Genomic DNA, 26856 nt, shown 5'->3' on the forward strand with positions numbered 1-26856 from the left:
GGTGAAGTGATTTCAGATGGCTGCGGAGGGGAGGTTGCAGATCCTGGTGGAATTGCTCTCACAGCTGGAACCCATCGGTCCCCTAGGAGTGCCAGCCTGGTCTGTGACAGAGACCAGTACCAGCTGCTTCAGATGTAGGAACCTGGCTGTAGCAGAGGTGGGATAATCTGCCCCCCACATTAGGACTCTAATAGAGACTGAAGCATGAGGTTTAATGTCCTTCCAGAATTGTTGTTAGCATAAATGCTGCTCACTCTTGATCTCCGGAGAAATGGCTGGTCCTGCTTGTATTTTGCTAAGCTGTTGACCTCAGCAGATCAGGACCTGTCATCGAAGCTGGGAACTCTCTGGCGAGGACAGGGCATTGGGGGTGGCTGCTGCCTGACATTTCTTCCCTGGCATGTGCACCTCTGTTTTCTTTCCTGAAGGTGCAGTGGCGACAGGCGAAGACCCCACCAGCGTTGCCATTGCCAGCATCCAGTCGGCGGCCACTTTCTCCGACCCCAACATCAAGTATGTCTTTCGCACAGAGAATGGCGGGACTCAGGTACGCCTGCATGGTCTCCCTGCAGCAGCAGCTGTCTCCAGCCTCCTTCTTGCGAATAGCTCCCCCTCCTTTATCTCCTGGGGGGAGACACGCTCAGGCTGGGTGGGGGTGACTCGTCCTAGACCTGGAAATGCCCTGCTGGGGCGGGTGCAGGATGAAGAAGTGAAACACGGACCCTGGGATCCTCATGTTTACTCCTTGGCCCTATGCTGGTATATGCCAGCCAGCATGGAAAGCTTGCAGCTCTGTGAGCAAACCCAAGTACACAAGAACCTAGTCTCCAGTCTAGCTAGGCCAGGCTCGTTTGCATCTGCTCTGGGCCAGATTGCTGCACCTCTAGGAGGGACAGTGCACCAAGTGGGAGGAATTGTGCCTCCTGATTCTGGGATGTCCAAGGTGCCTGGGTAACCACCAGGGCAGTTAGGGGGTGGGAAGAGGGGACCAGGCAGTAGACGCATAGGCAGGGGAAAGAGAGGAGCAGCGAGGGCTACAATGCAGAGTTCCAGAAAAGCTAAATGTCCCTGGCCTGATGCTCTGTGCTGAGCCTCTGCCGTTCCTCTGGACGTTGTCAGGAGCTGTGAGCGCTCCCCACCTCTGCCTAAAAGGCAGATAAAAGAGCATGATACACCCTGCCATGTCGTGCATTGCCCCAGGTGTTAGGGGCAGGGAGTGGCTCTGCATGGCCATGAATGGGAGGGCAGGTATGCGTGAGACCGTCTCCCTGGCCAGACCTGGTTGGTACTGTAAGGAAGTCTGAGGCCCTGTCTGAGGTCACTAGGGAGTCTGGCTGCAGTCTACAGGCACCTACTATGGGCCTGGGGTGACCTGGTTAATGATCTGTGCAAACGAGGTAGCCACCAACTGGTCGTGGCCAGGCGTAGAAACAAACCCCGTCCCAAGATGAGGATGGGGACAGCTGCCCATGCTGGCTGAGTGGCATCTAGGCTTCTACCACCATCTGCGACGTTGGGCTGTGAACAGCCTCGCGTGGCACTGGAGTTGCTGGGTTGAACCCTGGGATAGACTGATGGCCGGATTGGCACTGGGCATGGAGTGTATTGGCAGAGACTTGGGCTGGGCAGCAGTGGGATTGAGTAGGGACTATCCCTGCGGGCAGGGGGTGTGTTCTGGTTAAGTGCTGTAATGCTGCTGCAGGGCTCTGGGGCTTTGGCCATCGGCCCCAGCCTGCCATCCTTGCTCTCTGTTCCCATTGCCTTACAAGGGGACCTGAGACCCCGGGGCAGGAGGGCTTGTGAGGCCAGCGGACAGGTTCAGCAGTAGGTGGCCGCTTGCGTGTTCATAGCGCAGCCAGGGTGAGCGGGGCGCAGGTGCGTTCTGGCCAGTGTGCGCACACATGCGGTAATCAGGGCTTTCCCTTTGCCCTGCTCTCTTGTCCGTGTCGCTGCAGGGCAGGGGGAGACGGGGGAGGTCCTAGGGCTGCCTTTTCTCCATCCCGGACAATGAGACCCAGGCCGCGAACAGCCTCTTGGCTTTCTCCCCTAGGTGATGTACAGGGTGATACAGGTGGCTGAGGGGCAGCTGGATGGGCAGACGGAGGGCACCGGCGCCATCAGCGGCTATCCTGCAGCACAGTCCATGGCCCAGGTGAGTGGCACTGGGAAGGAGCCGCCGTGGCGACAGGAGGAGATAGCGTCGCAGGTGCCTGGCAGGCTGGGGAGGTGCCAATGCACCGAGGCCTGTACAGCAGCTCGCTCGGGGCTCATCACGTCTATCCCAGGCCTTGATAACTCCCCTGTTCAGGCCAGAGACCCTGGCAGCAGATGGCTAACCAGTGTTGGGGGCTGGGGTGGTTTGGGGGGCAGGGCATGGGACATGGAGCCTTTCACCCCTCAGCTCCCAGCTCCAGTCTGGCCCAGGTCAGTGTTACCCCAAGTCATTCTCGGAGGGAGTGGTCACAATCCCGTTTGTGGCTCTTGGCCCAGCTCTTTGTGGCACCGATTGGGCCATGTAGCCCAAACTCTCCCTTCCAGCAGGAATCCCTCCAGGGAGGAGGATCCCTTGGGGGCCAGGACACCAGCCCTGGCCCTGCCCCAGCCTTATCCGTTCTGCAAGCGTATAGATGACTATGGTCCGCAGCGCTGTCCGTCCACTGAGCTGTGCGAAACGAGTTCTGGAGGAGGGGTCGCTCTACATTAGAAGTTCCCAATGGTTTGTTTCTGAATTTCCCTTTTTGGAAATTCATGTCCCATGTGCGCCCCCCATCACAGCCGCCCACTCCCTGCAGTGGTCAGGGGGGTCTCAGCTGCCAGGACCCAGCTTCCTACCCATCTCACTTCCCCACTACGCAGGGGAAGCGGAGGGGTCGTGCTGAAGGGCTGAGCTCAGGAGGGGAAGTTGAAGGCTGCTCACAGTGGGAACTGCTCCCCTCCAGACCCCAGTCCTTCAGCACGACCCTGTTTGCGTCCAGTGGGAGGAGTCGGGGGCGCAGGAAGCCCTGGGACTGGCAGGGGAGAGGATCTGTCAGCAGGGGCAGCGCGTGGGGCTCTGTGTCCTGGGGCCACAGTGAAGGAGGGATGGCGGGGCTCTGTTGGCAGGGGCAGCACACAGGGCTCTGTACCTAGGACTGTGCTGAAGGGCTGGGGTCGGGAGGAGGTTGTGTCTGGCTTGGGGGTCAGTACTTCTGGGGTGCAGACTTCTGCTCCCCACTCAGAGTCCCCACCGGCCTCCCCAGTAGAGGAAGGGAACTGCCTATTGGGGGCTGTGGCAGTGAGACAGGCAGGGAGCCTAACTGGACAGCTCAGATCGCCCACACAGAGCCATGCCTGCTTCCCCGGCCAGACAGAGCCCCCGCCTTACACCAGCCCTGTAGTGTGATCCCATTGGGTCCTGCACCTACCTGATAACCCCATCATGCCCCCTGGGGACCCACTCCCTACAGTTTGGGAACCTCTGCTCTAGATCTCGCTCTCCTTTGCTACTCTCTGCTGCAGGCTGTTATCCAGGGTGCATTTACCAGTGAAGATGCTGTTGAGACAGAAGCTACAGCCACGGAGACCCACTACACGTACTTCCCCACGACAGCCGTGGCAGACACCAGCACCTCCTCTGGTGCGGGGACCACAGCCACCGCGGTGGTGACCACCCAGAACTCAGAGGCCCTCCTGGGGCAGGCCACACCCACTGGTACAGGTTGGATGACTTCGGGGCTGGGACACCCAGCCTGCGTTCTTGGGGCCTGTCTCCCGTGACTTGTGCAGCCTGCTCCGGCGTGGGTTAGCTGTGGGGTTCTTGATGCTGGCGGTGCGGACTTTTGCCCTGACCACGCCGATGGGCTTCCTTGGCGTGGCGTGAACTTTGACTCCCCAGCTTGCAGGGCTGCTCAGCCTTAGAGGCTGCCTTGGAGAGCTGGGACCTCCTCCCCTTAACACCAGCACAGAGAACACCAGAGCGGGGTCACTCTGCCCCAGTAGGGCTTCACTTGCTTTATGCCGGGATGTTGATTGTAAACTGGTCAGTTTGCCTTTTGCTTCCTCTCAGTTTCACTGTCTGCTTCTCCCCAAAGCTGTTCCCAGTAATGGGGCTGTTTAAATTCAGAGAAGACACCTCAATGCTGATTCGATTTGGCTCCGTTCGTCCCCTGTTGTTCCTAGACCTAAATCCTGCCCCTTACAAATCTGTAGCCTCAGAGGTACTGAGGATTGCTGGCTCCCACTGACTTCTGGGAGCTGTGGCTGCTTGATACCTCCCAAAAGCAGGCCACAAATTGAGCGTCCCCTAAACCCAGAGGTTCAAGCCCTGTTTGTTGCATCCAGAGCAAGTGCTGCAGATGCATTTCCCTCCCGTGTCCAGATATGCTGGCAGCGCATGAAGCCAGTGTGGTCACCCCAGAGATGGGTCAGCGGCGCTCCCTCGCCCCATGCATGCGGATTTTTCTCTTATCTTGTGGGAACGTTCCCCTTGTGATCCCATCTCTTGTGTTTCCAATTGTTCAGGGCAGTTCTTTGTGATGATGTCACCCCAGGAAGTTCTGCAGGGCGGAGCTCAGAGATCTATCGCACCCAGGAATCACCCCTACTCTCCGTGAGTGTTTGTCCAGCCCCATGCGCGGCTTCTGACCCCGCTTTCCTCCCCCTTCCTAGTAGCCTTCTTTCTTATGTCTCCCATTTGTGGGGAGAGTGGGAGTCTTTGTTCTGATCCACAGCTATAGGGAGCAGCTGTGGGCTGTTCCACGGGGCTGGGAGTCGGGATTTCCCAGTTCTGTTCCTGGCTGTCCCGCTGACTTACTGTTTGTGTATTGTTACACTACTCCCTGGCTCAGTTTACCACCCTGTAAAACAGGGCTGATGTTGCCTCCGCCCCGAGGAAGGCGCTTTGAGATGTGACATGGGGCTCGTTGTTCAGTGCTGAGCCTCTGCGTTACACTGTCTGGTGGGGTTGCTTGCTTTTCAGGAAGTCCGAAGCTCCTCGGACGACTCGGGATGAGAAACGCCGAGCACAACACAATGAAGGTAGGGACAGAGGCCCTGGGGGGTGGGAAGGTTTGGGGCATCCTCCATTGATGGCAGCTTTAGATCTGAGAGGAACCTTGCCTTTAGAAGTAGATGTAAGGAGCGGTTTCCCTTGGTTAACTCTTTATCTGTTCCCACCCAGATGGAAAAGCTCTGTTAAGATGGAAAGCACCTATCAGTGGGAGCGCTGTAGTTATCAGCCCAGGAAATCTGGAAGTGCACAGGTAGGGCACCCAAACAGGCCTTAACTCTGCCTCCAGCCATCCCTTTGTAGTTCCCCTCCGATGTAGGGCTGACCCTGAAAACCCTGTATGTTCTCCACCTCTGCAGGCTCCCTGTAAGATGGTACTTTGGGAGCAAGGGTTTGAAGATGCTCAGGCTACAGCTGTGGGCATCTTAAATGTGGCCACGCTTCTGTCCTCGTCCCATCCCTAGCATCTTTCAGCGAAAGGCCTTTCGGAGGACATCTGGATGAGCCGCTGCCCTTGTGGGTACTACAGCAATAAAGAAGGCTCTCTGCTGTCGTGCTGGCTTCCCTTCCCGAGGTAGTGCCTTCCTGCCCCAAGGTGGGCCCAGGGGGCTTGTAAGTGTACGTGCCCAGCTCCCAGTGTAACTGGCAGCGCAGGACATTCTAGCGAAGAGCAGGGCCTGGGGCCCTTCAGGTCTCATCAGCCTCTCCCTCGGCTCTCCGGACACAGCGTAAGGCTGTACGAAGGGCAGCGTTTGCGATCCCAGGTAAAGGACTCCAATGTCTGCCTTCAGGGACGTGGCGCGGCATGTTCTAGACCAGTGGTTCTCAACCTGCAGCCCGTGGGCCGCGTGTGGCCCATCAGCACGCAGCTGCGGCCCACGTGACATCCTCAGGTAGTATTGGGTTCGGCTCACATAACACATGGTAAATAGGTTGAGAACCACTCTTCTAGACAGACATGGAGCCTCAGGTTCCTCCCCCAGCCTAAGGGCATCAGGAGCAGAGTTAAGGTGATTTGGGTGCCTGGCCTGTGCGTTGCGCGTTTGTCAAAGGGTTGGGTCCTTAAGCTTAACCTCAGCTCCGGGTTTCCAATGACCGTGTTCTCCCAGCACTACAAAGCAGCTATGCCTGCTCCCCAGGCAGGGGGCTTTGTTCCCACTGCACCAGACATGGAAACATCCCAGCAAGGGAAAGGGTTCCTGCCCCACTCACTGGGCTCTTTGTCCTAATGAGCCTAATTAGCAGTGTCACCCCAACGAGCCTGGGGTCCCATCTCCAGCCCCCATCCTACCTTCTCCACCCTTCCCCTCTGCAATCCAGCCCCCACCAGACCCTTTTCTCCCCCGTACTCCCATTTCCATTTTCTCTCTCCTCGCAGGATCCCACCGCCAGCCATGACAAGGGTGGGTGTAGAGATATCTGTCAAGGAGGGTCGCGTTCAGCCCTCAGGGCACAGCTCTCTCTAGGGAAACCTGGGCTTAGATTAGGGTAGCTATCTGCAGTCCCAGAGACCGGGAACCTTCCTGAAATTCCATCCCCTCTTTCCCCACCCCAGTGGAGCGCCGACGAAGGGACAAGATCAACAACTGGATTGTGCAGCTCTCCAAGATCATCCCAGACTGCTCCATGGAGAACACCAAGTCAGGGCAGGTAAGGGAGCCCCCCCCCCCCCCCCGGAAGAATTGGTCACAGTCCAGGGGCCGGCATAAGGGGGCCAAACTGCATTGCCTGCATTTCCCTATGCCAGTGTCGAATTCAGCCCCTCTCTTTAGAACCAGGTGCTTCCAATAGTTCCCCTGACCTGAGCAGGTGGTTGGGGGATGCTATGAAGAGGTCTTTTACCGGTAGGTCAGTGGCTGAAATCTGCCTCAGACTGACAAACCCCGGTGCTCTCAGATGTTATGCAGATGCTCATGTACCTCCAGTTTTCTGTGCTGATGGTGCAGAATTGTGCTCTGGAGCCTGATTCATTGAAAAACAGCTCTGAAATCTCGAGTCCTCAAGCTTGCAAAGAAGCTTTTCTTAGAGGGAACTGCTGGTGCCAGGGCCATCAACTGCCCTGTTCATCCCTATGGGATGTTAACACTGAACCCTAATGATGTCGGCTGCGAAGGTCACAGTCACTGTTTCACTGCTGTCAGCAGAAACCCCTCCAACTCCCTCCCCCTTCGCCAGGCTGCCTCTGCTGGGCTGACAGAGCGGGGATTGCCCCTCCAGCTCCCTCCCCCATGGCCAGGCTGGCCCCTGCTGGGCTGACAGGGAAGGGTCACCCCCCCAACCCCTCCAGCTCCCTCCCCCTTCGCCAGGCTGGCTGGGGTAAGAAGCAGCAACTGACTCTTGTCCCTGAAGTAGGCAGACGTGGCCCGGGCCAGGAAACGCAACGTCGCTGCCTCGCTCTCCCTGCACAAGGGCAGGAAGGTCCATGCCCAGTGGCATTCGCAGACGGCTGGGCAGCGCTTTGCAGAGGGTGATGTTCATGCCGAGCATGTGGCTGGGCGGAAAGGGCGAGCGAGAGAGAGACGCGCAGCTGAAGAGCAAGGAGAATTGCTCTAAGCCCCAGATGGCTCTAGAGTGATGGAGGGAGGAGGATTCTGGGTCCCAGTGTATGGAAGTAACTCCCCTCCCCCACCACAGTGCTGGGCTCGGGGCTACCTAGCAAGACCGTTTCATGCCCCTCCCACAGCATCGCCCCACCTCCACCACTCTCCGTTCCCAGGTGGTGGTTTGTGTGCTCAAGGGGCTCCTTTGTGCTCACGAAGTGCGCCAAAGGCTGGTGTGTAGCTCTGCCCTCAGCGCCTCCCGCGTAGGGACAGGCCCTTGCCCCTTGTGGGCAACGCTCACTTTGCGCTGTTGTAAGTGACTGTGCAAGGGACCAGGTGACAGGGAATCGGGATCAATGAATCCAGCCCGGCCTACGCACCCGCTGTAGCAGATTAACTAAGGGCTGAGAAGCTAATAGACTTCAACAGGTGCAGATCCCTCCCCTGACACTCTGGATTCAGTCCAGCCCGGCTCCTGTCAGTCTAGTGTCACTTGATTCCTAGCAGCACTAGCTCACTTGGGGTGCGGGGTAAATCGTATTCATTGCATCCACATGGGGCTGCGTTGCTGTGATGAAACCAGTTTACAACCTAACTGTAGCTGGGAGGCAAACGTTTCTGTGCAGCCCCGTCCCCTGCCAAGCCCGCAGCCTAGCGTGGCCATGGTCCTGCTCGAGTGCAGCCCCCTTCCTGCGTGCTTAGAACTTGTGGAGAAGCCTCCTCCAAAGGGTGAATTGTGCAGAAACCCTCCTGTCTGCTCCTGAGTTTGGACCGAAGCAAATCCCTGTGTGGGGTGATTGTCACTGAGAGCTGGGCTGCTGGCCAGTGGGGCTGGCAAGGGGCAGATGCAGCGAGGAGGTTTCTGAGGCCGCGCACACACAGACTTGCGCCACTTTAGCTGAACCGGTGCATGCTCCAGTGTAAACGCTTATCTCAGTTTAGTTTAAACCCCTTGCTGATTGGATTAAGCAAAGCTGCAAGGGGAGAATGGGCCTTGCACTGGTTAAAGGGGTGAGGAAACCCCAGCTTAGCAGGGGCCAAGGCCAGCCCCGGTGACGGTGTCCTGCTGCTCTGGCCCACGTCCCTTCCCAGCTGCGTCTCTGTTCTGCAGAGTAAGGGAGGGATCCTCTCCAAAGCCTGTGACTACATCCAGGAGCTGCGGCAGAGCAACCACCGCCTTTCCGAGGAGCTGCAGGGCCTCGACCAGCTGCAGATGGACAATGACGTCCTGCGGCAGCAGGTGAGCACGGGGTGCTGCTGGTCGCTGCCCCGCCGGTGCTGTGGGCAGCCATCCCCTTTCGGCCACGGATCCAATGCAGCCCAGCTGGAGGGGGGCTGGGAGCAGCGGCCACCTGCCTGGTGTGTCATGGCCAAGGGGCAGGTGACTTTGCCCTGATCCTGTTGAATCTGCTGGTCATTGGCCTCCTTGCCTGGCAGCTCCAAGGACTTGAATGGGCCACAGGGACTGGACTCCACCTGCAGCCCAGACTGCCCAGCGGCAGGGTATGTTCAGCCTGAGGCCCAGGACAGCAGAGGAAGAGGCTGTGCCAGGCTAGCCAGCCCAGCATTGTTCCTGTACCCCGTGCGCCCGGGACAGCTGTAGGGGGTGGGTTGGGGAAGGCACTTCCAGCCCTGTTTGAGGAGGCAGCGCCCACCCCAGGGCAGATCCCCAGCCTGACCACCTCTCCCCTTCCAGGTGGAAGATCTCAAGAACAAGAACCTGATCCTGCGGGCGCAGCTGCGTCAGCACGGGGTGGAGATCATCATCAAGAATGACACCCACTGACTGGCGAGGGGCGTGGGGGGAGCGGCTGAACCCCAGGCCTCGGGGTCTGCCAAGGCACAAGGCGAGGAGGGACCCCCCCAGTCACGACTGCCCGCAGGAGGCAGCTCTCGCCTGCTGATGCTCCTGACCTACAGCGCCTCACTCTTGCTGTACAGACCCGAAAGCAGCAGCGTCAGTGTCCTGGGGCTGAAACCAGCGCTCGTGCCTCCCCTCAGAGCTCCCCCTGAGCCTGGCCCAGAGCCTCAGCCTGCCCTGCCTCCCCCTAGAGCTCCCACCCAGCCTGGGCCAGAGACTCGGCCTGCTGCCTCCCTCCCCGGCGGAGCTGGTTTGAATAAAGAAGCTGATGCTGTCTCTGTAAAAGTATTTTCATTGCTGTAGTGGAACGAACTGGTGTTCTGCTCTCGGCGTGGCCCCCGCTTGTGGGCAGCCAGGCAGGGCTTGCGCCCAGGCACGATGCCACGCATGCTTGTGTTCGCCCCCTGCTACGTCTCCCCTTGGTAGCCCTCCCGCGCATGCGCACACCGTCTCAGGCTTGCACGGTAGCACGTCCACCCATCAGCCCCTCCCGTGTGCTGTCACGTCCTCGTCACCCCTGGAGCTGACACTGACATACGCTCTTTGTCCCATTTCACCCTTTCCTCTCCCCAGCCCCGCTCAGCTCCCCCGCCTGCTCCTACAGGGAGAGGGCTGCTTCTCCCGGAGCCCCGCCCGCACCCACGTGCTCCTCCCTGGCGCCCTCACCACCCCCAGCCTGGCCTGTCTGAGCATGTGCCATGGAGGGCAGCTCCCAGCACTGGGGAAACACTGCTCTTCCCCTGGCGTGCCCTGGCCCTCCTGCCTGGAGCGCGGTAGCCTGTCTCCAGCTGGCCTTCCCTGCGGGCACTGTCAGCCAAGCCACTGACCCTTTCACTGTGGGGGAGGCGGATGGCGCTGTATCATGGGCAGCACCTACCCCAGCAGGGCTCCGCCCTGCCCCTCCACCCCCCTTCCATGGCTGGCACTGCCTGGCTCTGCTGGCCTCTGACTTTTTTTAATTCTCTGAATTTAAAAAGCAGAATAAATAAAAATAGTGATTTGTTTTTCCATGTGATGCTGCTTTTATTTCACTGGCAGGGACCCCCCAATCCAGCTCTGGAAGGGGTGGGCGGGAGAGGGGGCAGGGAACCCTGCTGTTACCCTCTCCAGCCCCCAGGGCTGGGCTACTGAAACACAGGGCCAGCTCACCTGGGGGGGGGGGGCAGAAGGGTCACTGCAATCACTAATCTGCAGTGCACAGGCCCCAGAACTGCCCCTAGCAGGGTCCCCCTGTAGGACCTGATTCCCTCCTGCCACCTAAAGGCTCACAAGAGGATGTCCCATAACTCCTGAAGAGGGGGTGCTGGATATGAGCTATGCAGTGCGAGGGGAGGGGGAAGAGCCCCTCTTTTGGAGGGTGACATTTGGGTTGCGGGGGCTAGAATGAAAAACACCAGGGGGCTGGGCTGGATCCCCTGAGCATTGGTGGAGTCGCTAATCCCCGGAGCGTCCAAGGGGCAGGGCGCAGAGTGGCCCGTTTACACTGGAGTTCTGGAGGTGTGACTTTCCCACAGCCCTTCTGAGGGGGAGGAGTGGGCTCAATGTTGCTTGTTGAATCTGCCTTGGGGGCCATGGGCTGTCCTGCAGGCAGCTGGTGGCTCTGGGCATGTGCCCATGGGTTGGCAAGCTTGGGGCCTGCTGCTGCTGTGGTGAGGTTAATGCCCAGTTCTGGTTTACGGTTAGATGGGACCTTACCCGTGCCTGTGGCGCGGGGGGAGTGACGGCGTCAGTTCGCAGTGAGGCGCCTGTCTCTGCCACCCAACCGCCAAGGGTCGGGGGGCGGGGGGGTAGTTGCCGTGCAGGCAGGCTCCGTGCGTTGCTGACTTGGGTACCAGAAGTGGGCTGGGCCCTTTAACTACGGAAAAACTTGGGCTCTTAGTGTGGACAGATCTCCCCAGCCCCTGCATGGGAGCCATGCAGCAGCCAAGGATGCAACAGTAGCCAGTGTCCGGTCCTGGCTCATCCTTGGGGCGGCGGGGCGGGGAGGGGAATAAAAAACATCCTTCAGACCCTCAACCCCCCTGAATGTTGGGGATCCCCTGCCCGTTCCCCAGCTGCCTCTGTTCTCTCCCTTGCCCCATGAGCAGACACCTTTTTTTCTTCCTCTGTGGTTTCATGCTTCCTGCCCCCTGCCTAGGGCCCAGGCATGGGGGCTACACTGGAAGTGGGGATGCTCAGGGTAAGATCTTCAGAAATGACCTGTGATGTAAGGGGCCCAGCTTGAGCCCCCTCAAAGGGGCAGGTTTCCAGGTGGTGCTGATCCTGGTCCTGGCAGAATCTGTCCCCTCTAAGGGGCTTAGTTCAGCCCTGAATCACCTGAGCATCTCCAGCCTTTACCCATGAATAACTGCGAGCCCGAGGCAGGGGATGCTCCGAACCCAAACAGCTCGTCCCCTTCCCTAGCCCGCCAGGCCTTGGGGCATTCAAGCCTGTCCACAGGGCCCCTCAGCAGTAGGGGATGCTGCTTGGCAGACTGGGGGGCTGAGCTGTGGCCAGGGCACTGACCCAGGGGCCTGGCAACGATGCCACAGTGCAGGCCAGGCGAGGTCACTGCTCCCATCCGATCTGGCATCGGCCGCAGGCTTTGCGGAGGGGCACCAGCCTGGCCAGATTGGGGAGGGCTCCAGAAGCCGTGCGGGGAGCAGCACAGGGAAGCTAATCCTGCCTCTGCCCAGCCTATATGTGACCTGGGTGCTAGGCAGAGGCCTCCAGGGCTGCCACCTGACTGGCCCCTGGGCTGCGGGGCTGGCCGGCTGCCTCCCCAGAGTGGGGCTATCCAGCGTGGGGGCTTTGCCCAAGGGAAAGGGCCTGGGGGCTGAGTGCCGAGAGACACGGGGCTGGCTTGGGGGGGGGGGTTTGATGGCAGGGTGGGGCTGTCCAGAGCACCCACTGGAGCCAGGCAGGTGGGAGCAGCTTGGCCCAAGGCTGCTGCATGTGCACAAAGGCATGTGCCTGCCCAGGGAGACCTGGCTGCTGGAATTGCCTCCCCCCTCCGGCAATTTCTGTGCCCATTGGACCTGCTGCCCCTAAACCAGGAATCCAGGGTGCTTGGGGGGAAGCGCCTTGGCTGGAGCTGGCTCTCGGTGGCACGAAGGGTGCCAGGCGGGCTCCTCCGACTGGCTGTCTGGCAGGGACTCCTCGGAGTGACTGCTGCTGCTCCCCCTCCTGCCATGGGGCACTGCCCATGCTGGCTGTCGCAGCCCCCTGGGCGGCGCTGCCTGACTCCCCTCGCCCAGCCCACGCTGGCAGTTAGCATAGGAGGTGTTGGGGGTGGAGCTGGTGAAGATCCAGAGGGGCTTTGCAGCCTGGTTGGCCATGGGGATGTTGCTGGAGAGGGTCTTGGCCACGAGCAGATGCCTCGGTGAGAGGCTGTCGACTCTGGGGAGACATTGTGCACAGCAGCATCAGCCTCTGCCCTGGGCATGACGGCAGCCTATAACCAGCGGGGCCCAGTGACTGGGAAGGGAAAACAAGGGACTGGAGGGGGGCAGGGGGCAGTAGGGGTGCTGTGCTGTAGGGGGCAGGGTGAGGGGTGCTGTGCTGGTGCTGTGCTGTAAGGGGTTCAGTGTGGGCACTGTGCCCGAATTCCCCCTGCTTTTCAGTGGTCTGGACACATCTGCCTCACTTCCTGGCCTAAACAGCTGTGCAGTGTTGTGGCCTGTTAAACGCCATCCGCCCTAGGACCCCTGCTAATCAAACCTGGACTGACCATCACCCCCGCCCAGGATAGGCTCTCATCCCTGGACGTCCCTCCCCCAGCTCTATCACGTCTTTCAAGGAGCGAGTCAGGGACTTGCTGGGGGTAAGCTCCTGGAGGCGCGTGGATGAGAATCGCCCGCCACCCGCCAGCACCCTGTGCAGCACCTTGCCCCTCTTTCGCTTCAGAGTCATGCTGCCAAGGCTAGACAGCCCCAGCGTGACGCCATCCGAGTTCTGGCTCACACCAACCAGAGCACCTCCCGCAGCGATCCCTGAATCAGCAGCGTTGGCACCCCCCACGTGTGCCAAAATCACATCCCCTCTCCCCCCAAAAAAATCACAGCTGCTTCAAACCGGTGAGATTTCTCAAGCAAGCCCCTTTGTGCTCACTCCCCTCCTGCCCGGTTCACACCCCCAATTAACACCCCACCCTGCTCCCTGCAGATTAGAAGCTCCTTGGGGAAGGGGGTCGTATTTTTGTTCTGTGTTTGTTCAGCACCTGACACCGAAGGGGCCTGGCCCAGGACTGGGGATCCCAGGTGCTACCGGAATACACCTAATAAGTAATGATAATAATAAAAATTTTTTTTAAATCATCTGCATCAGGTTTTGTTCATAGATTTTGAGCCATTCGGGGTCACATTTTCCAGCTTTTCTCCATGCCAGAAATTTACTTTTTTGCCCCAATGAAAGCTGAGCAGTGTTCCCTAAAAATCACAGGACTCCGGCTGCTGAGGCTTTAAGAAAAACACGTCATGAGCCTCACTTGGCAACACAGGGCAGAGGCTGCAAACAGCAGCAGGGAGGTAACTGAGCCATAGATGTTAAGGCCAGAGAAGGCCCAACTCTGACCATCTTGTCTGACCTCCTGCATGGTACAGGCCGGAGACACGCTCCCCCGCCTCCCGGAATCCTGCATCCAGCCCATATCGTTTGCTTTACCCCTGTTTGTTATTTGCTATTCCTGTCCCTAGTGCATGTCTCAGCCAGGCCACTTTGCAAACAGTTCAGCACAAAGTCAGGCAACACACTGAAATCCCAGAGCCAGGCTGATCCTGGCCAGCCTTCCACAGAAGGGGGAAGCAAAGACTTTAAACACTGGATAAAAGCTGCTTTTGCCCCAGAGATTCCACCTGGGGAGCTCTCCCACCGTGAGGTGTAATCACAGTGTGTGCGTGTATTCACAAGCATGCACACAGCCCTTCACAGACACACCCCATAGCAGGACAGGCCACTGGGACAGGATTGTCACACCCGTTGTACTGAAGGGGAAACTGAGGCAAAAGGTGGGGCAACTGACTTGCCGAGAGTCACTAGCTCAGCGTTTCTCAAATGCGGCCACCAGTGGAGGTTTTTGCAGCCACGCCAGCCTCCAAAGCATGGGTGGAGATTGACGGGGAGCAAAGCCCTCCCCTGCAGCCCCCAGCGGTTGCTCCGGAAGAGCCGTTGCCAAGGGCAGGTGGCAGGGACTGGCACCGTGCACCACACAGCTCCTGGGGGGCTCCAGGCAGCGCCTCCGGAGACAGGTGGGACCAGCGTGCGCGGTGCTGGAGGCAGCCCTTGGCAGCGGAGGCGGCTGCGGCCTTCAGTCGCCAGGGCGTTCCCCTGGGAAGCTCCCCGGCTCCTGTCTGGCCGGGGCATGGAAAGCCTGGGACTCATCTTCCCCGGGGCCGGCTCTCGCTGAAGGGCCGTGGGAGGCAGGGACAGAGAGACGGTTTGTCAGAGCAGTCACCAGCAAGCGTTGGTGGCCACACTCTGAAGCCACCAAAAAGTGCGTTGTGAGAACCCCTGCACTAGCCGGTGGGAACCCAGGAGTCCTGGCTCCCCAGAGCAGGCTCCTTCCTGGACTCCTGCCTAGCTGCCAGGCTGTTGTTTAAATGAAAATCCAGATGACTGACTCTCCCAGGCACTCCCAGCAGGGATGGGCAGTACAGAGGCTCTGGTGCGATTTCTTTTTCGCTGTCCATGGTAATACACAGACTGAGCATGGAAAGGACTCTCAGCTCTTTGGTGTTTCCGGGGAAGTCCTGTGGTCGGGACACTCTGGGCTTTTGTTTTACAAAAAGGGCTGGTTTCAAGGAAAAGCCGGGAAATGTGCCCTCTAATGGCTCAGGAATCAGGAGGAAAAGAACCACACATTTGTTATAAAAGCGCATGTTTTTTTCAGACAATCTTGGGATTTTTGGAGCCTGACGTGTGAATTTCGATCCCTCCGGGTAGCCGATACGGCTCCAGCACCCCGAACCTATTGCCACTGCCTCCTGCACGGCGCTAAAGGATGTTACGACCACAGTGGAGCCAGACTTTCAAGAGCTCAGCCCCCCACGTTTCTGAGCTCTTCTGAGACTGTCCCCCTAGGGGCCCAATTCTCATTTACTTGGGGTAACGGGGGCCTTTTTATGATGCTAGAGTGGGGTGTAGGGGCCCTAGTGTAAATGTGACTTAGGCCCTACATCGAGAATCATTTTACCCAGCACTGAAACGCAGCCACCTCTGGAGCAGTGCACAGCAGCCATTGTAATAGATGAGGCGTAAGGGGAAGTACCCCGAACCCGGCTGGTGCTGAAGAGGAGCCGTAGCGGGGCTCAGTCTAATCCCTCCTCTCTCGAAGAGCATCCATATTGCCCCCGCCCTTTTCCAAGACCTCTGAACCCCTGGAGATCAAGCAGCGACGTGCCCCTGTTGGAGTGGAGCGCACACCTCCCCCTCACCCCCACTTTGCTCTGCTTTCCTCTTTCCTTCTTTTCACCCCTCCTCTCATTCTCATTCCCCCCACCCATCCTCTGAGCTCACCTGATCTCATTGTACGAATCCTCCACTTCCTCCTCCGGCCACTTCCGCACACTCTGGTGGTGCAACCAGAGCACCAGGGCTAGGAGAGCCAGCAGCACCAGCCCCATGGTCAGGGTGATGGTGATGCCTGCCGCGATGCCCAGCGTGCCCTGCGGGACTGAAATACACCAACAAGAGGTCACCAGCGGCTCGGCGGCCAATTGCTGCCCAGGTGGTCAGGTGGCAGGGAAGGTGGATCGTGGTAGCAGGGGGTGCAGAGGAGCTGGACTGGCCAAAGCAGACAGCCCCAGTGCTGGATTTGTCAGCAGAGATGGGTGGGAATCGGATTTTCCGCAAGTTTGGAAAAAAATTTTCAGCGCAGAATGAAAATGAACAATTTCAACATTTCCCAGGCAATAAAATTCCAGAATAAAGACGCCGTTGGGTTGATCAAAATGTTTCCTAACAATTTTGTTACTTAAAAAGGTTTCCTTTCCCCCCTACTACTGTACAAGGAAAGAAATCCTGAAACGGAATGTGGCTTCGAAATGAAAAGTCGAGACATTCCCGTCCAGAAAGGGCCAACTTGGAGCGCCTTGGCCGTCTCCACATTTGCATCATTTCATTTCCCAGAATGAAATAGAATCAAAATTGACGCATTTTGCTGTCAACAGATCAGCCCTTTCCGACAGAGAAACCTTCCCACGGATCCTTTCCCACCAGGCCTGGCCGTTAGCCACAGGGATTTAGAGGCACAGAGATGCTGGCTTTGGGTGCAAGCATCTCCCCTCTTGGAGCTTCAGCCCCAAATGCAAGCTGCTCCGATCTGATCCAGGTTTAGTGAACCAGGGAAGGGCCCTACGCCAGGGACGGGGGGCCCTACGCCAGGGACGGGGGGCCCTACGCCAGGGACGGGGGGCAGCCGTCTCCAGCGGGCCATGGCCGGAGCACTTGGGCTGGATTCACAGCTGGGACCAGTTTGGTGTCCGGGTAGCCAATCAGAGGGCTCATTTGGATCAAGCTCTCCAACTGGGCACCGGCACTGCTGAGTGTCCAATCAGTGCCCAGCGTTTGATGAGTGGGATCCAGTCCCCTCCCCGCCGGCCTTGACTCACCCAGGCGCACGCGCAGCTGGAGGGCGCAGGAGCTGGAGCCCAGCGCGTTGGAGGCCGTGCAGCGGTACAGGCCTGAGGTGGCGGCCGTCAGGTTCTGCAGGGTCAGCAGGGCCCGGCGCGCCTCTGCCCCGCCAGCCGGAGAGCGAGGGGGCAAACGAGAGAGCGTCAGCCGGGGAGCCGGGGATAGAACCCAGCTCCTTGGGGGGCCAAGGACATGGGCTAAAGGGGATGGCTGCCCAGCCGGTGGCGGGACAAGACTCTTCTCCTCTCTGTGGGTCCAGCCACTAGACACCCCCCTCCCACTCCCCACTGGCTTCTTCTGCCATAGGATGCCGGTCACATGGCATCTGGCACACTCTGCCTCTCTTGTGGCAACGCCACTTTGCCCTGTGTGCACGACGTAGGCAGTGTGGCACGCGACCCATGGCACAGGTACAGGTGCGGCTCACACACTCGGGGTGGGTCCCTGATTCAATAAGACCCAGGCCCCACGCCATGCTGCACCCCTCCCCCACACCACACTGTTCCCAGTACCTGTGTAGCTCATCACCAGGGGCTGCTTGTCGGGGGGGATCTTCTCCCAGCTGAAGGTGGGGGCAGGCACGCCTTCCCGCACAGCACAGGACAGGCGGATGTCCCCCCCTTCCTCCCCACTCCCCTCGCTGGAGCACTCGGGGCTGGAGGGGGGCACTGCGGGGACACAGACCAGCATCCTGTCAGGGGGACCTGCTGTGGACAGGGCAGTCTCTCCCCCCACCCCCGTCCCTCCAGGGCCCACGGGCTGCCCAGTGCCCACAGCAGCTACTGAGAGCCAGGGCCGGCTCTAGGTTTTGCCGCCCCAAGCTCAGGTGGGGCTCGCAGGCGGCGCGGGAAGTGGAGGGAGCGACGTCACCTTCTCCCAGCGGCAGCAGGGGCTTTCCTCCCTCCCCCGCCCGGCCGCACAGAGAAGCCCCGATATAAGGGGTGGCACAAGGCAGCGCAGCCCCGGCTCCCCGGCAGGACCTGCCAGGTAGCGGCGGGGCCCTGGCAGCTCAGCATCCCGGGGCTGGGGCTTCCCCTTCCCGCTGCGGCCAGGGGTGCAGCGCCCTCGCCCCGTCTAAATGGCGCAGCTCCGAGAGCGCAACTGACCCCCAAAAAAGGGTGGCCGGAACGCCGCCCCTGGAAACCTGCCACGCTTGCTTTGCTGGTGCCTAGAGCCGGTCCTGCTGAGAGCCCCGGGGCTGTGAGCACTCAGTGAGAGAGCTGGGGGATGCGCTGGCCCAGCTGGAAACCAAGAGCCACTAGAGACCAAGAGCCACATGGCTCAGTGCACACACACTCTTACACACACACACTGCACGGGGCCCACACAGTGCACAGGGCACTCTCTCTCTTACACACACAGTGCACACGCACACTCTCTCTTACACACACACACACAGTGCACAGGGCCCACACAGTGCACATGCACACTCTCTCTTACACACACACACTGCATGGGGCACACACAGTGCACAGGGTACACTCTCTCTTACACACACACACTGCACGGGGCACACACTCAGTGCACAGGGCACACTCTCTCTTACACACACACACTGCACGGGGCACACTCAGTGCACAGGGCACACTCTCTTACACACACACTGCACGGGGCACACTCAGTGCACAGGGCACACTCTCTCTTACACACACACACTGCATGGGGCACACACAGTGCACAGGGTACACTCTCTCTTACACACACACACTGCATGGGGCACACACTCAGTGCACACTCTCTCTTACACACACACACTGCACGGGGCACACTCAGTGCACAGGGCACACTCTCTTACACACACACTGCACGGGGCACACACAGTGCACAGGGCACACTCTCTCTTACACACACACACTGCACATGGCACACACTCAGTGCACAGGGCATACTCTCTTACACACACACAGTGCACAGGGCACACACAGTGCACAGGGCACACTCTCTTACACACACACTGCACGGGGCACACTCAGTGCACAGGGCACACTCTCTCTTACACACACACAGTGCACGGGGCACACACAGTGCACAGGGCACACACTCAGTGCACAGGGCATACTCTCTTACACACACACTGCACGGGGCACACTCAGTGCACAGGGCACACTCTCTCTTACACACACACACTGCACGGGGCCCACACAGTGCACATGAACACACACAATGTGCATGCACTCCCACACACATGCATATATACACTCAATACCTAGACAACACGCTCATGACATACCTCAATACCTAGACAGACACCCCCCGCCCCCCCCGCAGTCAGACCAAGGCACCACACACAACGCTACGTGCTCCCATACAGACCTTCCTCCCAGGTGCACACGTCACACTAAATCTCACGCTGACACAGATCGTAACACAGAGGCACACAGCACACACCCAGACAGCTGCTCAGATGTGTGCGCACACGCGGCGGCGCAAACACAGGCAGACGCACCCGCTGAGATAGGTGCACAAACACACACACACTAGCACTCACTCCCAGCCACACTGGGACACACACACCCACTCCATCCCCCCCCCACACACACACACTCAGACACACACACCACAAGACTCAGACAGATACACACCCCCTCAATCTACACAGCAGGGGTGGCCCATCCATAGGGTGCCAAGTTAAATGGGGTGCCAAGTTCGAGGAGAAAAGTAAAAAAAAAGAAAACAAAATGAAAAAGATGAAAAAAAATACAAATAAAATACTGAAGATGTCATTATTTCTATTCCTGTGCGCGTACGGAGGGAATAGGAATGATCATTTATTTCTCTACATTTCTGATAATTTATTAATATGTCAAATCTTTTATTTACTGCAAAACTAAATAATATTTTAGTGAATTTTTTGTCAAGATGACCCACTCCACAATTTTGCTAAGCAGTATTTCAGCCACAATGAAACACATCCGCCAGTGGCAAGAGCTGCAATGCTTGTGACACCTAACTCGAATATACATCAAGGTCGCATAGCCAGAAATTCATGTAGAGTGGAGATCTCGCGAGTTGATATGCGTCAAACAATCATTTTAACACACGTTGCAGGTAGATGGTTAAGAATTGAGCGAATACTGTGGGAAATTGTGTTTCTTGGTGCCAAAGAATAAAGAATAACATCTTTCAGCATTATAAATCCAAAATGTGAGTATCTTTAAGCGTTATTAAACCTTAGCGTTATTATCAGGCTGTATAATTATGAACTTTTCTTTGTCATAACTGGTTCACACGTAATAAATAAGGGCCATAAAAGAAAAGTAACAGCGATAAAGCTTAATAGACTACGAAAGTGATACTCCAAGCGGGTAACCGTGAGGAAGGGGATTACTTTCCAAACAACTGGTGTCGGCTTATAACGTTGAAAAAGGTCATTTTGTTTTCGTATAAACGCTGTAACTAACTGGTTTAATAGGTAAGTGAGTGTGTGTTACTAATCAGTGACCCTTTAAGCAGTGAAAAGAAGTGTTGGGATGGCTGCAATGTGGTTTAAATCACCAACCATGTGGTATGTCAGCCATCCTTAACCCTACAATGCTTGCAGTCGGGAGCACAGTACATAACAATATTCAAATGCCCCATGGCAGAAAGAGGAAAAAGAAAACCCTCAGGAGTTGAGTATCAGAAACGAAAGGCTGAGAAGGAAAAGGACCAAGCAAAACAGCAGGGATCCTCCCTGAAATATCTTCTCCATAATCCAAATAAAGATGGAAGCAGTTCACAGCATCCAGATGAAGGAATTTTACTTGGAGAGGAGGTTAGCTCACATCCGCATGGAAGCAGTTTGGAACATCAAGATGCAGGTATATTACTTGAAGATGAGGGTAGCTCACATCCACAAAAAAGCAGTTTGGAAACTCAAGATGATGGAAAATTACTTATGCTTATGCTCAAATAAATTTGTTAGTCTCTAAGGTGCCACAAGTACTCCTTTTCTTTTTACTTCTAGATGAAGGCAGCTCACAGCATCAGACTGATATGGAAGTGGAGAAAATTCATTCACCTTCAGAGAGACATGCAGAAATTGAAGTAAATGAAGTAGAAGGAAGAAAGGATGAGGAAGTTACAAACAAGTTACAGTATGGGGACTCAGCTTCATGGCCCAGAGGTGATAACAATGTGCGGCAAATACTCATGGAACATGGACCCGAACAAGTTCATGAATTTCCCTTCCTTAAGGATGGAAATAAAAGAAAATTCTCTGCTCAGCATTACAAGAGGAAACTCATTAATGGGGAAGAAATTCATCAAAACTGGTTATAATATTCAGTGTTGAAGGACTCTGTGTTTTGCTTTTGCTGCAAGTTGTTTAGAAATCAAGCAATTGGTACATCACTTACTGAAAATGGTTCGAAGGACTGGAAAAACATATCTTCAATTCTCTCTTCACATGAAAGAAGTACAGAACATTTGGAATGTTTTCAAAATTGGAAACAACTTGAATGACGATTGAAAAAAGGAAAAACTATCGATGAAGAAAATTTATATGTGATCAAGGAAAAAGGAGATTATTGGCAACTAATATTAGCGCGTCTGATTACTTTAGTGAGAGTTCTTGGTGGGCAAAATTTAGCATTCTGTGGCCATGGTAGAAATTAAAAATTGTACATTCCAGGTAATGGAAACTTTTAAAATTTGTTTGATCCAGTCATGAAGGAGCGTCTACGTAAAATAACTGATCATGAAACACAGGTTCATTACTTCGGAAAAAATAAGCAGAATGAACTGATTCAAATCCTAGCAAATGTCATTAAAAAGAAAATTGTAGAAGCTGACCATTCTGCAAAATACTTTTCAATAATACTGGACTGTACACCAGATGCTAGTCATGTTGAACAAATGACAATGATCATTCGTTTTGTGGATATGGAAAAGTCTGCAGATGAAGATAATGTTGAAGTGCTCATAAAGGAACATTTTTTGGGTTTCGTACCACTGAAGGAGACGACTGGAGCATTTATGACTGAAACTATTCTACAAGAGCTTGAAACAATGTCATTATCTGTTGAAAACTTACGTGGCCAAGGCTATGATAATGGGAGTAAGGTGAAGGGTAAAGACAAAGGTGTGCAAAGGACAATGATGGAAATCAATCCTAGGGCCTTTTTCGTTCCTTGCAGTGCGCACTCTCTGAATTTGGTTGTCAATTATGCTGCTAGATGCTGTTTGGAGGCAACGTGTTTATGTGTTTTTCTCAGGCTCAATATGCCGTTGGGAGATTCTGACTTGCCATGTGAATTCTCTAACTGTGAAACCACTTCGTCAGACAAGATGGGAGAGTCACGTTGATGCTTTGAAGCCTCTTTGCTATGAACTTGGAAACATTTATGATGCCCCAATTGAAATTTCTGATGATACTACCTTTACCGGATCATCTGGCAATATGGCACATTCAGATGCAGAAGCTCTTGCAAATGGCCTTTTCAAGTTCAAATTTGTGACTTCACTCATTTTGTGGTATAATATCCTTTTCGAGATTAACCTCACTAGTAAGCAGCTTCAGGAAAAGAACTTGAACATACATTCTGCTATTCAAAAACTGCAGCAAACTAAAAATATCCTGGAGGAATTCAGAAGGGTTCAAAAGAACACTGGTAGATTCTCTCGAGCTTGCTGAAGAAATAGACATTCCGACAGAATTTGAACCAGAGCCAGTTCGCATTCGGTAAAAGAAACAGCAGCTTCAGTATGAAAGACAAGACACACCCATTCAGAACCCGAAACAAAGATTCAAAGTGAGTTTCTACTTCACTCAGTTGATGAAAGATTTCAACAGATGCAGCAGCTAGAGTTACTATTTGGCTTTCTATAGGATATCCCCAGAGCTCGCAAAAGAAAACAGCAAAACAGATAAAAGAATTTTGTATAAAACTGGTGTCAGCATTGGCTCAGGAAAATTCAAAAGACCTTGATGCTACAGATTTGTGTAGTGAGCTTCAGGCTTTCTCAAGACAACTTAAGAAACATTCCACTCCTAAACAAGTACTGAAGTTTGTTTATGAAAATAAACTCACAGATAGTTTTCCAAACATTTTTATAGCTCTACACATTCTTTTAACTTTGCCAGTTTCCATGGCTAGTGGGGAACGTAGCTTCTCAAAGCTAAAATTGATAAAAACATCTCTGCGTTCAACGATGGTGCAAGAGAGACTTGTTGGACTTGCCACTATGTCAATAGAGCATGAAATAGCGGGAAAACTGGATCTAAAAGAACGAGTGACTTAATTTTCAAAACTTAAAGCAAGAAAAGAGCACAGAGTGTTTTTATTGTAAATATTTTCTTATTTCTTTCTATATTGATGTGGTGGTAATGGCAGTTAAAGCAGGATAGCGTAATGGATGATTTTGGATTCGTAATAATAAATTAACATTTTAATGCATTTTTATTTGAAATCAGACTGAAATATCATCTAGCTGCTGTGTACCAATCTATTCTGAAAATTTCGTGTCTCTATTTTATCTGATCTCAGAAACATTAGTCAGACAGATGGACAAACCGAATAATTAAGCCTCTGTTTTAAAAAAAAAATGCTTAAAAAACATTAAAAGGAAAAGAGGAGCAAAATGTTTCCCAGTTTACCAAAAACCTCAGCCTGGATCTGCCCTTGGAGTTTGGGGGCGCCAGTTGCTGGCAGCTACTCTAGGGCCACCCCTGCTGCACAGACATACAAATAGACACATACCAAGATCTGCACACACTCAGGCAGACCCACTCACACAACCACACCCCCAAGACTCATACACAGACACACTCAGACACACACACCAAGAGCTACACCCAGAGACAGACGGATACACCCCAAGACCTGCATGCACTTGGACACACACACGGACATATTCAGACAAGCACCCAATAGACAGTGTAAAGGCAGGGATGCTGGGGGGGCGGGGCTTCTTCCCCATGAGGGCGGGACGTACCAAGCACGGTGAGCTGGATGACCCCGATGTTGGGCGTGTCCCTGTCGGGTGGGTTCATGACGCTGCACTGGTACGTCCCACTGTCCGAGCTGCGCGTCTCGTTGAGGAAAATGGTGGCACTCTGGGCGGGCGGGAAGGCGAAGCCCACGCGGCCCGTGTACTGGGACAGACTCTCCACCACCTCTCCCTGCTCATAGGCCAGGACCTGGGGTGGAGGAGAAGGGGGGGAAGAACCCAGCCATGAGTCAGAGACATCTCCCCTTGCTTCCCTCATTGAGCACAGGGCACTTCCATTGCACTCGCAGAGGCAGTGTGGGCCAGTGGACAAAGCATTGGGCTGGGAGCTAGGAGTGCCTATGTCAAATCCCACTTCTGCCACCAACTAGCTGGGCTAGGTCAATCGATGGCTATTAGCCAAGATGGTCAGGGACACAACCCCATGCTCTGGGGCTCACTCGATAAGTGCCCTGTTCTGTTCATTCCCTCTGAAGCACCTGGCAGTAGCCACTGTCAGAACACAGGATACCGGGCTAGCCGGACCATTGGTCTGACCCAGAGTGGCCGTTTGTATGTTCTTATACCCGGAGGGGCTAGTGCCAAGCCCAGTGTCAGCAGGAGCAGGGCTGGGCCTACTGCAAAGGAACAGGCACGGCCCTTGGGGAGGAAGCCCAACTGGGGTCTGTTCAAGGATGCATCCTAGGGTGGTGCTGCCAGGCAGCACCTTTGCCCCAGGACTGCCTTCCCCCTTGTGACAGGGAGAGGGGGCTGCTTTTAAAGTTACTCTTTAGGTTAGTGGCCTGAAAGGCGAGGCCAGGCTGTGATCTGCAGTATGAGAGAGGGGCAGGTGGCTCATTGCCCTCTCCATACAGTGCTCCTAAGCAGCGATGCAGCAGTACCCCATGGGGGCAGGGCAGAGCAGGGGAGGGGAGCAGAACTCCCCCATGACTCCTTAGTGAGCTCCACCCTGAAATCTGCCTCATTGTTCTATCCAGACAGTGTGCCTGCAGCTGCTGCTATTATTCCTGTGTGTCAACACCTTGCGAAACTGTTAGCCTCACTAGTATCCTGCAGCAAGGAGTTCCACAGGTTAATGGTGCCCCAGTTTTGAGAAATTGCACAGCGCACTCACAACAGCTCCTCTCTCCTGTGATGCCTGCAAAACTCTGCCATTTGACAGCAGCTGGTGAACTGGGATTGCTGTTTACTGGGCATCTCAAGTTCATTTGACCTTGTATGTTGATCTCCCCTGCTTCCGCCCCTGCCCCCCTTTGTCTGGCCACCATCCTAGGCTGTGAGCTTTCTGGGCAGGGACAGTGCGCAACATCCTAGGGCCCCGATCCCTGACTGGGGCCTTGATCCCTGACTATACCAAAGCTAACTGCCCTCCAGCAATGGAATGAAAAGGGCCATGCTCCACGAACCTGCTGGGGGCGGTTTGGCTCCACCAGCGGGGTGACCGTCCAGATGATGTTGAGGCGACTCAGAGAGGCCGTGGTGTGGAAGTTGCAAGGCAGAAGTGTGTTCCCACCCCTCGCCACCTGGATGCTGGCAGCGCCCACCGACACCTTCACTGCGCCCACTGCTGGAAAAGGCACAACGGGTGGAATGAGCAGGGAGGATCCTGGCAATGAAAGCTCGGAGCCTGGCCAAGGTTCAGAGCCAGAGGAGTAAAAACCAGAAAAAGCTCCCCCAGCCAGGATGGCTGCCAGCTAATGATGGCCGCCAGGGCTAATGACCTGTGTGGCTGAAACAGCCAGGTCCCACAGAAAGGGGCTGGAACAGCCTCCACCCTCCGGTGTGAGGGCACCCGACACCCCCGAGCAGTGGGTGAGGCTGGCACAGCCTAGAACTGGACACAGGAACGGTTCCTGGCCATGCTGGGCCAGAACAATTCTAGCATCCGGCCTGCGCCAGCCCAGTGCTTGTTACCATGAGGACTGTCAAAGCGATCCCGCAACAAAGGGTCAATGTAAAGCTCCATTCCCCATTTGCCTGCATTAGCCACCCAGCTTCCCAGAGACGCAGCTCTCACCCACACAGGGTCACCCCAGGCAGAGCTGGGCGTTACATGGGGCCTAGCGGTATGTGGGGCCCATCCCTGGTTGCTGAGGGGAATTTCACTCTGGCTGAATCTTTGCTCCAACCTTGGGAACTCGGGAGTGGCTGAAGAAACCGTGAGGAAGAGAAAGTCAGGGCTGAGGCTGGGCCAATTGCAGGGAAACCGAAATACCCCAAGGCCGGCTGGGGGAGCGATCATAGAATCATAGAATATCAGGGTTGGAAGGGACCTCAGGAGATCACCTAGTCCAACCCCCTGCTCAAAGCAGGACCAATCCCCAATTTTTTCCCCAGATCCCTAAATGGCCCCCTCAAGGATTGAACTCACAACCCTGGGTTTAGCAGGCCAATGCTCAAACCACTGAGCTATCCCTCCCCCCCCATTTTGGGGATCAGGCTGTCCCAAAGCCACATGCAAGGGGCAGCCAGCGCACAAGAGAGTTGGGGCACGATTTCGGGACTGAGGAGTCGAATACGTCTGGAGCAGCACTCCATGTGTCTGTCTGGCTTGCACCAGGCAACTATGTTTTGCCAATTCATTTTGCCAATGAACCATCAATAGTAATTAGTCCCACTCGGTAATTAACATGGATTTATCTCCTGTCCTGCCTCCCTCCCAGCTTGGCTGGGTTAACCCCTTCGGGGCCGGAGGCGCGATTAGGAGCCCAGTCACACATCAGCTACAGCCCACTTAACCCGCTCCAGGCTGGGAATCTCAGCTGGATGCAGGAGATGGGGGGGCTGAACAATGGGGCACTGTCCTGCAGTGGGGGGGCGGGAGGGAATTGTTGTGGTCACTTGCTCCAGGGAACTGCACAAAGTGGGAACCATCTGCCTGCCCTATTCCCATGCCAGATAATTAAGGGAGGCATGGGGGAAAGGGGGGG

General features: G+C 55.7%; 2 protein-coding genes across 9 annotated transcripts in view; one reads left to right on the forward strand and one right to left on the reverse strand.

The window, feature by feature from the left end:
- The window catches only part of USF1 (upstream transcription factor 1), a 23428-nt gene extending 13036 nt beyond the window's left edge, over positions 1-10392 (forward strand). For 5 of the 8 annotated variants that reach the window (XM_073323442.1, XM_073323439.1, XM_073323440.1 and 2 more), the window contains 8 exons: positions 429-547; positions 2051-2152; positions 3499-3697; positions 4501-4588; positions 4958-5016; positions 6543-6637; positions 8639-8767; positions 9224-10392. In XM_073323442.1, coding sequence (XP_073179543.1) covers positions 429-547; positions 2051-2152; positions 3499-3697; positions 4501-4588; positions 4958-5016; positions 6543-6637; positions 8639-8767; positions 9224-9313 — 881 coding nt within the window. In that variant the 3' untranslated portion in view covers positions 9314-10392. Of the gene's footprint in view, positions 1-428; positions 548-2050; positions 2153-3498; positions 3698-4500; positions 4589-4957; positions 5017-6542; positions 6638-8638; positions 8768-9223 lie in introns of those variants that run through there. The other 3 variants (XM_073323443.1, XM_073323444.1, XM_073323445.1) reach the window with 3 other exon arrangements.
- Positions 9232-25892, reverse strand: LOC140902914 (immunoglobulin superfamily member 11). Its single transcript, XM_073323500.1, has 10 exons — positions 25841-25892; positions 25333-25493; positions 23912-24116; positions 17509-17664; positions 16975-17097; positions 15881-16037; positions 12630-12766; positions 10871-11089; positions 10514-10543; positions 9232-9518 (listed from the first exon to the last, which is right to left on the reverse strand). Exons 1-10 carry the CDS (start codon positions 25890-25892, stop codon positions 9442-9444), a joined length of 1317 nt encoding a protein of 438 aa, XP_073179601.1. The 3' UTR covers positions 9232-9441.
- Between the last annotated feature and the right edge of the window lie 964 nt (positions 25893-26856).

Source organism: Lepidochelys kempii, chromosome 24, assembly GCF_965140285.1.
Source record: "Lepidochelys kempii isolate rLepKem1 chromosome 24, rLepKem1.hap1, whole genome shotgun sequence".
NCBI lineage: Eukaryota > Metazoa > Chordata > Testudines > Cheloniidae > Lepidochelys > Lepidochelys kempii.